Raw genomic sequence first — 13,479 nt, 5'->3', positions numbered from 1 at the left:
GTTGTCAACAGGGAATCACTTAGTAGGACACAGTGATAGAAGTGAATACTTATTAATGCTGAAATCATAAAATGCTTATATAAGGATCGACTCATTTATGTAAACAATTGATATAATCCCATCACAACTCGTGTTTTACTATTTGCTCACTTGGCACTGTTACAACAGAATGGGTCTTGGTTCTATATTCATAATCTTAATGGAATGTAATGGTTTTTTTCAGCTGAACACTTGTGAGCACCAGAATCATACTATAGCTGAGAGGGTCTGTGTCCCCCAGGGTACTATCGGAGGGTACCCTGGGTACGGTTCGATATATCGGAACGTACCCTGGTACTATCTAATATGCCGGACCGTACCTCGCCTACTCCACTAACGAGTCTAGGGACTCGCCTACGCCTACTCCCTAACCCTAACCCTAACCATATCAGATAGTTACCAGGGTACGTTCCGATATATCGAACCGTACCCAGGGAACCCTCCGATAGTACCCTGGAGGACATAAACCCTATGAGCCATACTATACCGCAGTAATCAAATGCACTTCATGAATGATGGGTAATATAACTACATCGTCGCACCACTTACCTCTCTTGGTCTGCACCACTCTAGAATGTACAGGATGAATAAATCGATCACAGCAAGTAATATGACCATCCAGCCAACTATAGGGCCTATCTTGTGCAACCTAAAACAGAAGTTCGTGCTCTTATTTAAGTATACCACTAAGAAATGCAGGAAAAAAATATATGAGCACTATAACGGTACTTGGTTAAAATCTGCAACCCAGAGAAGTTAGCAGGGAAATCCAATAAGTACCGAGTGCATGTTACTGTCAAACACCATTCAGAAATGGCAGGTGGCACATTTTGGCCATATTCATGATGCTGTAACAGACTTTCATTGTAATTGACAGCCAATGCCGAGTGAAGCGCCCGTACACCTACTTCCGTAGTTTATCTTCCATTGTAGCTTCAGGGTTGACTACGATGGAGTCATATACAATCTCGGTGCGTTGTGCCACGTCCTGCCACCTGTACAGAGCCTTGACGCGCTCATGGACGACATAGGGATCTAGGTTGGTGCCTCTCCGGCAGTCGGCTATAGCTGATTCTATCTCAGCTAGAAGAGCTGCAAAGCAACCATTCTTTACGGAGCCTTTATATTATACATAATTCAGCACACATCTGTGCACAGACGTGCACCCTTGCACACACGCACGCACATTATTTGTATATTTATCTTTTCATCTATATATTTCATTTAGGTATGCTATTGCACAAGCTCCCATACTTCTTTCCTGGTTTCCATTTGTAATTTGTTAGCTCGCTTCCAATTATCTACTTTCATATAGCACTACATAGTTTAACTAGTTCTGTGGTGGGTTAACTGATGACATCCCATGTTGGAACCTGGGGATATCAGGGTATGCCACCCATTCTGGCTGAGTTGATCTCCCAGTGTTCACTGCACCATGCAACCAGACTTCTCTCTTGCAGTTGAAACTGGACACCCTGTATTGGACAAGCAGTCCTTGACTGAAATGATGACAATTACTCGCATACTTACATGTGACGTTCGGCTGTGCGAGTCGAATCAGATCTGGTGGCAGAACCTCTGGCACTCCTCCCACGCGCGTGCTCACAACCTGCAGGCTAAACGTAAGTAACCCAGTAATGCTGTAGTCACGTAGTGGGAAGAGGCAACAACTAACAAATGAGCTATATTCAAGCCTTGTCATCAGAACTAATGTTTTATCAATTGAAACATGGACAGGGAAACTGGACTATGTTTACAACAGTAATATAACAATCTCACCCTTTCCCTCCCTTCCTCCCTCCCCCTCTCACCACACACACTCTCTCTCCCTCCCTCTCTCTATGTCTCTCTATCTCTGCCTCTCTCCCTCTGTGTGTGCGCGCGCGTGCGTGCGTGCGTATCTCTCTTTCTCTCTTTTCTCTCCCTCTTTTCATTTTCTATTTCCCACTTCCTCACTCTCACTTTAACTCGGCATCCATCTTAATCCAAATTTGGTCTTCTCCTCTCCTCCTCTTTTTTTTCTGTGACAGCTGGTACAACTTGGTTCTCAACAGCATTTTAACATTCAGCGTTGTATTTATACTTGTTGGCCTGTTTTCATTAGATCTGATATTCTAGAATATATTGCATCTGCATATTAGCTGTATCTAAACCTATTCTACATAAACATACCACTTTGAATAATTGCTAGCAATACGAAAACTAAACGTACCCACAGCTGGCTGCCTCGACGATTGCCATGCAGAAGGCTTCTGTCAAGGACATGTTCACGAATATACTGCCCTTTACCAGCACCTACAGGAAATTAATAGCCTTTCTCTTGTACTTCCACACTAACCATTACAATTTAACAGAAATGTTTCAATATATTGCTATTGGCAATTGCTATAAACGTTCCCAGATGCGGTTAGACAAGAATATTGTGTTCTAAAATACAAGTAAGCACAGCATTACTAGTATAGAAAGTGCTGCCACCTGGTGGATATATGTGAATAAATGTGTACCTACGTTGTAAAACATTGAAAAAGTAACGTTTCGCACTAACCTCTCGTACTTGACTGTGCTCAAGAGACCCAAGCAGGCAGACTCTGTCATGAAGTTCATGCCTTTCTCGAACCTCCTCTAGGACGATTCTCTTTGGCCCATCACCTCCTGTCATAGATGGAAATATCATACAATCTTATCCCCTTCATACAAACTACTAATCAAGCTGAAAATGTGATTTAGTTGAATACACTGCCTTCTAAATTATAGTTAATTCTTCATTGTCCATGCATTTGAAATAAAACTGCAATGCCAATGACCTCTAACTTTCTTTACATTCACTGTAACTGCCACGAATCTACATCCCAATATCTATAAGCTACAATGTATAGCTACGATAACAGCAATAAGATACTGCATATTTCTGCAAGTCTTCATCAAACCCTCACAATATGTATACCAATGCATATAACCACAATTCATGTTGTTTACTTAACCCATGCCTCACCGATTAGAAACTGCACATCAGGATGTCTCCTGCATACGACTGGGATTATGGCTGCAAGTAGATCTGTGCCCTTCCTGTAGACTAGCCTGCTTACCACCACTAGGGTCACTGCAAATAAAACATTCATCCACGTACAATCATGAAAACTGCAGCCAGAATAAGTAGATATTCAGAACGGTCTGCACGTGAAGAAACAATCATAATTATCTGATTCTATGAATGTCAAGAAACAGCATAACGATTACTAGTTTTAAAGTTGTTATTGCAATAACCATGATAGACCGCGCACCTGATTGTGCTGCCCTCTAGTAGTGTGGTTTATCACATGCACCTTACCCTAAGTGATACACACCTATATCTACCTGCAAACACCTCAACATGCAGAGAGACAGTACAGGAGTCACAGGATTCCACGGCTACCAAAAACCAATTTCATTCTATCCGATAACCCGATACGTAAAAGCCAAGGATAGAAGTGAAACACACACACCCTTGGTAATGATAACCCACACAAACACAGACAATACCATATATGGCCTCAATTTTTGTGGTAATTACACTTGTTTTTGTCTCGCTGTGAGGGATCAGGCGTAAATGCAGTGCAGTCTACTGCATTTGGTATCACAGACACCATTTCTGGTTTCAGCGATGCTCTCAGCACTGTGTTCTCCTTGCTGAAAACAGACATATATTCACACTGAGAATTTATTTAAGTCTCAGTGCTGCAAATACTTGCAGTTCTCAGATAATTTCACATACAAAATTTACTGGTGAACATTTGCACATTACGGACACTACATTAGATGAACAAATAAACATGGAACACAAGCGAAAAATCATCTTTAGAAAGATACAAACTTGCTATTATCATAGAAATCAATTGATATTCGCATCCCTATCACTCCCCTACTACACTTATACACACATATATATATATAATTATGCGTACCTTGTGTGCGAAACACATATCACATGGTTGCAGCCTGCCAACGCAATCTTTAGTAGCTGATTGGTGATGATTGAGGAGGCATCAGCAAAGCCAAATAGTGAGTGGTCGGTGAACACAGCCTTGACGTTCATGAGACGCGCATGGAACATTGACTCATGCGCCAGCGTTGAGAATGCCTGAAAGCAGTGACAGGTGGCTCTCACTCACAGAACGTAGACATTACCACTAAAACACATGCCAGCTCACCTCGACTTCAGCAGGTATTAATATAGGAATGTGCTATAAATTGAGTTTAGTCATACCAATGCCATACTAATTTGGGAGTTCAGAGCTTCGTTAGAACATACTTAGGAATAACAGTTGAATGCCTCAAAAACACGCCATCCAGCCCTACATACCGAGCTACGTTCATTTATAGCAGTCTTCTTAACTCTACTTAACTCATGTCTAGTACTATCAACAATCTTTCTAAGATGGACATGCCAATAAAGAGCTAGTTTGACTGAAATACGGACACATATAGCCATCTCACAGTCAGAAAGTGTACGTTACAACAGAAGGTATCGAAGCATGCTCACCGAGTGACCATGTAAGACTGTCACTTGCTCACGAATGCATATCTCTCTGATCAAAGGGAGACTTGTGAAGAGGGTTGGCAGCACACACTGATTGTAGAAAACCTTTATTGGTAGATAATAAACCTAGCATAAAATAGAAAGAATCGCACCCACTCAATATCTCAATACACTCATTTTAAATGAAAGGCAATTGGAAGACTGTAGTATCTATAGTATAGAAATTCTCAGAATGACAGACGAGTCTAGTATTTCTAGAAAGACAGTAGTTGGACCCAGTATTTCCAGGAAAAAAATGTCAATAATATTTCTGGACGATACACCAATGCCAAAGTATGCCTGGGAAAGGCAGTAGTGTGTAGTCATGGATAACAGCGAAATGGAACAAATGGGAAAAAGTGTAAGTGGATCATAACACAAATACTAGATTAATGTGTATTTATGAAGGTGTAGATTGTGTTGCTAGTTATTATATATACCTTCAGCCCGTTTGTCAGGAAACGCACGCCCGTCCTGTCACCATACGCATGAGTCACTACAATGACCTTGTGACCTCTGGCAAGAAGACACTGAGAGAGCTGGTAAATGTGACTTTCTACTCCTCCCATGTTGGGGAAGAAAAAGTCCGACACCATGCTGAGATGAGAGAAATGCAACCAAATGATTAACGACTAAATTAGTGGATCATCTCCCAAATAGCTTATCACCTGCCTAAATACCATATATGTTATTCATCATCTGGTGTGCAATTGTGAGCCAAGAGACTAGAATTTAGGTAAAACAGACAAACATGTTAATCATACAATACTATTATGTTGTATTAAAAATTTAAATTCGTGAAAACATGCATTACGGAAGAAAATAAGAATTTGTGAAGAAAAATTTTTCATTCGGATTATTATTATGCATCTACACCAACAGCAACCATTTGCAAGCTGGATGAGAAAAAGTAGCATACACAGTCCAACCTCATTAATACCAAACAACAGCCTTTGTTTTATGCAAATGGTTTTTTTAAGATCAATTAACAACAGGACTGTTACAAATTTTCTCAAATTTTCTTTCATTATCACCGATTCTATAACAGCTTACACTAACAGTTGGTTTCTTAGAAAATAACAACTTATTCAATCTCATACTTAGCTGAATTTTGCTAGACCCAGGAAATGGTCAATTCAGTTAAACCATGTAAAAACATTCATTGCGTGCATAATTTTCACAGCAAAATTTTCGTGGAAAGCATCATATTTTCAAAGTAAAATTTCTGCAGCAAGTATTTCATTTTCACAGGTAAAATACAGTGTGAAGCATTTTAGTTTCACAGCAAAATTTCTGCAGCAAACATCTTATTTTCACATGAGAAATACAGCGTGAAGCATTTTAGTTTCACAGCAAAATTTCTGCAGCAAACATCTTATTTTCACAGGAAACATACAGCGTGAAGGATTTTATTTTCACAGCCAAATTTTCATGGAAAGCAGTGCATTTTCACACGGCAAAAATTCTGTGGGTAGCATCACATTTTCACAGAAATTTTTGCAGAGAGCATCACATGTTCACCAGAAGATTTATCGTCTGTATCCGGCCGGCTGCCACTGCCAGGCATACTTTCCCCGCAGCCTTTGTATCTCTCCAACACAAGGCTTCTTGCTCATGAACAGCTTGCTGCCACACATCCTAGCCGAGTTCCCCGGCCCCCCATCTCCACCCCCCACCCTCGCTACCACCCCACCTCCACTCAAGCCTCTTCCCGAACCCCGCCTTCAACCCTGGCCCGGACCGCCACCCCGCGTTACTTGACGCCGGGCTTCAGGCTGGCGAAGAGCTTGGTGCCGCGCAGGCTGCCGCACATGTCGACGATGAAGTTGGTCACGTACGAGTCGCGCTCCGACTTCTTGCAGTCGAAGATGACGACGAGCGTCATGTGCGCCTCGGCGGCCATCATGAAGTAGGTCGTCTGCACGTGCCGGTCGTAGAACGACACGACGCGGTCCATGCCGCTCAGCTCGCTCGCCTTGTGGTCGGTCATGATGCGCACGACGCTCGCCCAGTGCGCCGTCGGCTTCTCGCTCGGCGGGTAGAAGAAGATCGCCGGGAAGCTGTCGAGTCCAAGCGGGCGCTGCGCGACGCGTGCCGGGTGGTGGTAGCCGTGACCGTCGAACGTCGCCGGCTGCGCGCCGTGCGTGTCGAAGACGAGCGACACGCTGTACGCGTCCGACTTGCGCTGGAACGAGACGATCTTCGCGTGGTAGTCGACGGACGTGCGCGCCGTCAGCAGCTTCATCTCGGACGACGCCGTCTGCTTGCCGAGCACCTCGTGGAAGTAGAGCGTGAACTTGGAGACGAGCGTGGCGCGGTACGAGCGCAGCCAGTCGTAGAGGACGGGCGCGGCAGTGTGCCGCGGCGACAGGCCCATGAAGCTGAACGTCGACACCTCCTTGTGCTGCAGCGTGGGGCCCCACGCGGCCAGTTTCGCGTGCGCGTCGTTGAGACACAGCAGCGACGGCAGGAAGCGCCAGCGCGACATGTGCAGCTGCGCCTGCAGCAGGTTACGCAGCACCTCCATCTCGAGGTGGAAGCTCGACCTGACGGGTCCGAGCAGCGGGTGGTGGAAGCTCTTCTGGTGGGCGGCGGTGAGCGCGGTGAGCTGCTCAAGCATCTCGTCGATGTTCAGCTGCCGCTGCGAGCCGACGGCGTGCAGCCGCTCGTAGAAGTCCATCGCGTCGCCGCGCGCGTCCACCAGGTGGCCGAGCTGGCCGCACAGGTGTGAGACGAGCTTCTCGAGTGACACGCTCGTGCCGCCGCCTGCCAGCTGCCGCCCGGCGTCCTCGATCTTGCGCAGCTCCGTCTTGATCGAGTCGTAGGCGGCGCGCACGCCGCTGTCGCGCGTGCCGAGACCCGTGCCGAACAGGCCGCGGCGCAGCAGGAACAGGAGGCACGCGTACGACTTCTCGGCCTGCGCAAACGGCACGAGCGTGATGAGGAACTGGAACCACGTCGAGCCGACGTAGGTGCGGTACGCCTCCTTCTCCTTCTCGACGAGATCCTTCGCCTTGTCAAACGCAAACTGACTGATCGCGACGAAGAACGTCTCGAGGAAGGCCTGCTCGCGGGTCGCCATCGCGATTTCACGCTTCGCCGCTCCTGTCGGCTTTCCGCGCTCCTGCGAACTGTAGCGTTCGGTCGGCTTCGATCCGCCACAGGAAGTCTTTCGCCGGTTCGAATTTCTCGTCTAGTTTTAACGCTCGCTGGTGATCGGAATACGCTTCGTCAAACCTTCCTAGCCGGTAGTGCACTAGACCTCTGTTGTACCACGCCACCACAAGATTCCGATCACAATCGATCGCAAGACTGTAGTCTGCTATTGCATCATCAAAGTTCACGAGTCGATAGCTGATGTAGCCTCTATTGTTATAAGCCAGTGCCAAGTACTTGAGCAATTGACAATCGCCAAGTTCTGCTTGTACAGAAGATAGCTTCGGGTGAATTTGCGCATTGCGCTTTGCTTGTTCACATGTCACAATGAATGCACTGTACTCAGTAAATGCTTCATTTCGTCTGCCACAGTTGAAAAGGTGTTCGGCCTCTGTAAACTTTTCTAGAGGGTACGGAATTTCAATTTCTGCGTTCATACTGCAGTATGATCCTTGTAGACTAGCTTCCAGGTCCTGCAATGATAAAGCAAAATCCTACGACTTAGTTTGAAAGTTTACTTTTGACAGAATCATTTATTTATATAGGATATGGAGTAATCCATAAGTTTTTTAAATGAAAATCTTCATTTTTTCCTTTAATATTCTCAATGTTATTTCATAAATATTCAGAAAATAAACTGCTATAACTTTTATCATTTTTGCCAGTTTAAGGAAGATGCAACCAATGTATTACAGTTGCATTTGGTGATTAACTTACTAGTATTTTGTTTATCAATGCAGTTCCCTTGATCATGACATACATACTTACCTTTGATGTATATTTAGACTTTTGATTCTGATTTGTAACACCATAACTGCCACTTAGCCAGAAGCGAGAAAGTAAATTGCGGGTAGTTTTGACACAGTTGTGAGCGTGCGGGTATTATGTACCCAGACTAGTAGCCACAAGTTACGTTATCACTTCTCACTACGAGGCGAGAAGGTCACAAGCGAACGTAGCGACCAAACCTTGTACCGGTAGCTAACAAAGCGCTGTAACAAAATGTACCACTAGCCAACTGCTGATGGCTTTTACTACATCTTTGTACTTCCACGATGTTATTAACCATATGTGCACTATTGCCAAGTATGAATTTACGTGTCAGCGAGCATTTTTGAGTTTTGATAAGGGAGAAATTCGAACAAGGTCACCATTACTGTTTGAATTATGCATGATTTGCATACACTCTCGCCAGCCTTGTGGTATTAGTTCTCGCGCATGCGCAGTAATGCAAGTATGGATTTTGCCATTTGTATAAACTTCAAAAACAACTCCATTTCACTGTTTTTTTTAAGCTACACGGTTTTTCGTATGGAACTAGGGGTGTCACTGTCAGGCTTCTAGTACTACGTCGAGACCACAGGCACTTGGAGCGTTTCAATAAAATCTAATGCTAAATAAATACGAAATTTATTGACTACCAAAGTCTTAATGTTTCTCTACTCTCTTTCACCTATTATTGCCGACAATTTCCTGTAAATGCCGTCCAAATGCTCATCTGCGACACACTGTCACACGCTGGCCGCCGCACTCTAGCTGCTGCACACTGACACATAAATATATAGGTTATAGGTATATATTTATGTGTCAGTTTGCAGCAGCTAGCGTGCGGTGTACTTGTGTGTTGCAGATGAGCATTTGACCGGCATTTACAGGTGATTATAGGCGAAATAGAGTAGAGAAACATTAAGACTTTAGTAGTAAATAGATTTCGTGTTTATTTACCTTTTTTTTATTGAGACGTTCCAAGTGCCTGTGGTCGAGACGTAGTCGTAGACGGTTCTGAATGTTATGTTCTCGTAGTCGTACAAGTTTGTCGGTGTCCACTGCACTGGATAGTGGATATAGTGTCAGTGACACAGTGGAGCTTTGTTGGGCAGAGCCTTGTCGTATCACTACTAGTACTAGCAGCATAGGGACACCCATTCCTAGCTTAGTAGCTGTAGTACTACGGAAAGTGTAGGGTGCGCCTAGGATTGTCACTGTGCATACTTAACCATTGACTGTTGTGTCTCTGTCGTAACCAAACTTTATTATACAACAGCGATTGCGCTACCCAAACTGCGGATTCCCTAGTTTGGCTGACCAATCTCAAGATTGGGCAAACTGAAAACAGTCTGTGATTCAACAACCGCGCATAGCACAGGCACTTGAAGCGTTTCAATGAAATATAATGCTAACTAAATACGAAATCTATTTACTACCAAATTCTTAATGTTTCTATACTCTCTTTCACCTATTATTGCCGACAGTTTCCTGTCATTTCCGTCCAAATCCTACGTGCAACTATATACGCTGCCGGCGCCATTGCTCTCGCGGCTCCACTGTTGCACGTTTACACTAATATATATAGCAGGTAGGAAAGCGGGATCGCAAAATTCGCTCGACGCTCGCTGGATTTCACACTTTCACAGCACGAATACACATCCAACAGCTGCCATCTTTGTTTCTATGTCAATAACAGTGTTCACTTGTTATAAAAACATACTGTCTCTGTTCGTAACCGAGCTGTGTCACGCAAAATCACACAAAGACTGACGGAATTCTCGCGTTCGCGAACCTTGCCCCGTAATGTAAATGGCTGTCAGAATCAGGAAACACCTACCGGCGCTCTTTGTGACTTCATTCTTGCGCTGCAACGCCGCAACGTTTTTGCGACGTTCCAATGACGAGGCTCGTACGGAAGTTGGTAATAATATGCCGGCGTCCCGCGCCAACAGAGTACCATCCTCTCCTCGCTCCCACCTTCTCGGCTTAGCCTTTAGTTCACTCGATGGGTAATCGAGGTGGGCACGTATGCTCTAGTCTATATATAGCCCTGATTCTGACAGCCATTTACATTATGCGGGCAAGCTTCGCGACGCCGGTGATCGGCGGCCGGGTCGCATGCCATCCGGCGGGCGGCTGCCCGGGAGAATTTGTGTCAGCTCTTGTGTGATTTCGCGTGACACAGCCTGCGCCGGTTACGAACAGATGGACAGTACTGTTTTGTATATGATAAGCTGTGACACTGTTATTGACATAGAAACAAAGATGGCAGCTGCTTGGAATGTGTACTTTCGTGCCTGTTTGAAAGCGTGAAAATCCAGCGCAGCGTCAAGGCAAACTGTTGTGCCGATCCCGCCTTATCTACTGCTATATTATATTAGTGTAAGTGCGTGCAAAAACAGTGGCAGCCGCGAGAGCAGGGTTCGTAGCTTACCATTAGGCAAATAGCCGAGCGCAAGCGGAACTGCCTCCTACGCAAATTTTCTCCAAGAGAAAAAAAAAATTAAGCGCGGCCCATACCCCCACGCCCTATTGGCATCGTTCGCTGCCTTGTTTCTTTAAGGGATTCACTCTCCACGTTGGTGCACGGAGTATTGCTCTAAGTGGAAGATAAGACGTTTAGTCTGGCAAATGAATCGGAATCCAAATCACTTGTGTTATTATTTGATATTAGGAGATACTTCTCTTATGCTCACGCCCAAAAAATCTTCATGACAATTTCCAGCACGGCTAATTAGTGGTTCCCACGACAAATTTTGAATTTTTATTGTTAAAGAAATGGGTATTTTGGACTATTGTCCTCAATTACAGAAAGAGCTGAGGATACAAAAATTTCCTTGCCACATCGTTAATGCCACAATATGCGACCAAAATAGCGCGTCCAGGCATTTTTTCTTTTAATTTTCATATTTACGAGAATAACTCGAAAAAAAAACTGCTTAAAAATCAAGTTGTGGATGTTAAAATAGAAATTTTAGCGAATTAAAGCAGGCGATAACTAAATAAGTACGCACTTAATACCAATCGCCTGACGCGCCTTTTTTACCACAATATTCGTTACCATTATAAAACGAGGTGCTTTAAATTAAAACATTTTATTCGTAGTTGTAATCACAGACGTGAGAGAAATATCCATTTATACAGTCGGCTTACTCATGTCAGAATTCAAACGGAGAAATGACGGGTTTTCTATTTTCACAAATGAATGTGACCGCCTGTGCTGCCCAAAGATTGTCGTTGAACATATGTGATATAATCTAATTTTCATTACCTTACTGCGACATGATCCATGACATAACTGACTACCACTAAATTGCGTAAAATGTTCCAATGCACCTTGAGAAATCTTGAGAAAATTACGAGGGTCGGCGGCGGCCCGTGAAGTACCCAAACGGAACCGACGGACATTCGCTGCAAATGGCTGCGAACACGCCCCATCTGGCCTCGACGTCACTGTCAACAACCTTGCGTACCTTAATGGCTACCGTGCGGTTTGCCGAAGGTGTGCAGAACTATTTTAGGCTCCTGTGGGATACTTAATTGGATCCAGGTGGGGGGGGTCGTTGGGGGGGGGGGATAGTTAGTACAGCTGTTAAGCAGGGTTTGCATGTTGTCAGGAGTAGATAATAGAGAATTCCCTCATTAATCTACTCCTGAATATTGATGCGATAACTGGCTCAGTGAATATCGCTGAAATGCTGGTTGTATCATTGTGGTCTGTGACGTCAGTTGACGTCAGCCGCGGCCGCGCCCCGCAGGCTGGAACGGCCTCACTACAGCATGTACGGACGGGCGAAGCAAAAACGCCGGTCGCGACAGTTCACAGTGCTACCGTTATAATGATTAAATGAGCACTGTACAAGAGGTTGGCGCATAGTGGTTAGCCATCGAATAAAGTTGAAAACAAAAAATCGATAAAATTTCATGCACAACGTGGAGAGTATCCTTAACTCACAACATTTGCCTTCTACAAAATTTACCTACGGCCCTGCGCGAGAGCAATGGCGCCGGCAGGGTATGGTTGCACGTAGGGACATTTGGACGGAATTGACAGGAAACTGCCGGCAATAATAGGTGAAAGAGAGTATATAGAAACATTAAGAATTTGGTAGTAAATAGATTTCGTATTTACTTAGCATTATAATTTATATTTTATTGAAACGCTTCAAGTGCCTGTGGCTCATAGCGAGTGTGTGGTGTGCGTGGTGTAAACTAGGAAGAGATTCATTTCATATAATATTTATCCAATTATTTATTATAATCATTTAATACTTATACAAAGGTGCCAAACACATTTGATTAAGGAAAGAAGGTATACGACCTTATAGTTATGATATAACATTTGAAATCCTAATAATCATATGTTTGCGCTATGGTTTGTGCAAGCTCTGTTTACCTGTTTGCCCAACCTCAAGATTGGTTGCCCAAACTGCGGATGCGTTGAAATTCCAAGTTTGTGCAAGATTCCAAGTTTGGGCACAACAAATTGAACAATGTCAACATCTCTACTAAGCTGTATGATACAGGCGGTATGTTCCGCTTCACTACACTATCTACCGCCTGTACGCGAGCTCAACCCTGGCGGTTCGCAAGCCTCGTTATCGATCAGGCAACTTGAATAACTTGGGAAATGACGTCAGGCAAAAGCCTGTTCGCTGATTGGCTGATTGGCCCGTTACAGCTCTCTGATTGGGCGCAATGATTTCTTGCTTCGCGAAGCGGGTTGAAGACGCAAGTGGTACAGGCGGTGAAGTGTAGTGAAGCGGAACCGGAACCACCTGTATCATGCAGGTTACATCTCTACTAGTACGTAACTAGCTACCGCCACCTTAGCTCTAGTACTATAGCCCGCGTACATTGACTGCCGCAGGGCTATAGAACATTGTCGGCTGGAAATACCAACTGCAACCTGTCCCCACGAAAAATGGATCGCAAAACGCAAAATTATCGGGCTTTTTAAC

The 13,479-nt window shown here is 44.5% G+C and overlaps 2 protein-coding genes across 2 annotated transcripts in view; both read right to left on the bottom strand.

The window, feature by feature from the left end:
- LOC106806873 (phosphatidylinositol N-acetylglucosaminyltransferase subunit A-like) overlaps positions 1–13,479 on the bottom strand; it is a 16,135-nt gene that overhangs the window by 1,186 nt on the left and 1,470 nt on the right. The window contains exons 2-11 of the mRNA XM_014809010.1: positions 5,035–5,191; positions 4,559–4,681; positions 3,981–4,156; positions 3,590–3,705; positions 3,032–3,139; positions 2,585–2,691; positions 2,252–2,334; positions 1,570–1,655; positions 948–1,131; positions 589–688 (exon numbers count right to left, since the gene is read on the bottom strand). Of these exons, the coding sequence (XP_014664496.1) occupies positions 589–688; positions 948–1,131; positions 1,570–1,655; positions 2,252–2,334; positions 2,585–2,691; positions 3,032–3,139; positions 3,590–3,705; positions 3,981–4,156; positions 4,559–4,681; positions 5,035–5,191 (1,240 nt within the window). The remainder of the gene's footprint in view (positions 1–588; positions 689–947; positions 1,132–1,569; positions 1,656–2,251; positions 2,335–2,584; positions 2,692–3,031; positions 3,140–3,589; positions 3,706–3,980; positions 4,157–4,558; positions 4,682–5,034; positions 5,192–13,479) is intronic.
- On the bottom strand, positions 6,289–7,769 carry LOC106806874 (UPF0536 protein C12orf66 homolog). The gene has a single exon (XM_014809012.1). It carries the CDS (start codon positions 7,674–7,676, stop codon positions 6,348–6,350), a length of 1,329 nt encoding a protein of 442 aa, XP_014664498.1. The 5' UTR covers positions 7,677–7,769; the 3' UTR covers positions 6,289–6,347.

The sequence above is a fragment of the Priapulus caudatus genome, unplaced genomic scaffold (genome assembly GCF_000485595.1).
Source record: "Priapulus caudatus unplaced genomic scaffold, Priapulus_caudatus-5.0.1 Scaffold183, whole genome shotgun sequence".
NCBI classification, from domain to species: domain Eukaryota; kingdom Metazoa; phylum Priapulida; class Priapulimorpha; order Priapulimorphida; family Priapulidae; genus Priapulus; species Priapulus caudatus.
Note: the sequence above shows the minus strand (reverse complement) of the source record. Positions and strands in the feature narration are given on the sequence as shown.

Excerpts from the sequence above, each read along its gene's own strand:
- LOC106806874 (XM_014809012.1), bottom strand. The coding sequence starts at position 7,676 with ATGGCGACCCGCGAGCAGGCCTTCCTCGAGACGTTCTTCGTCGCGATC.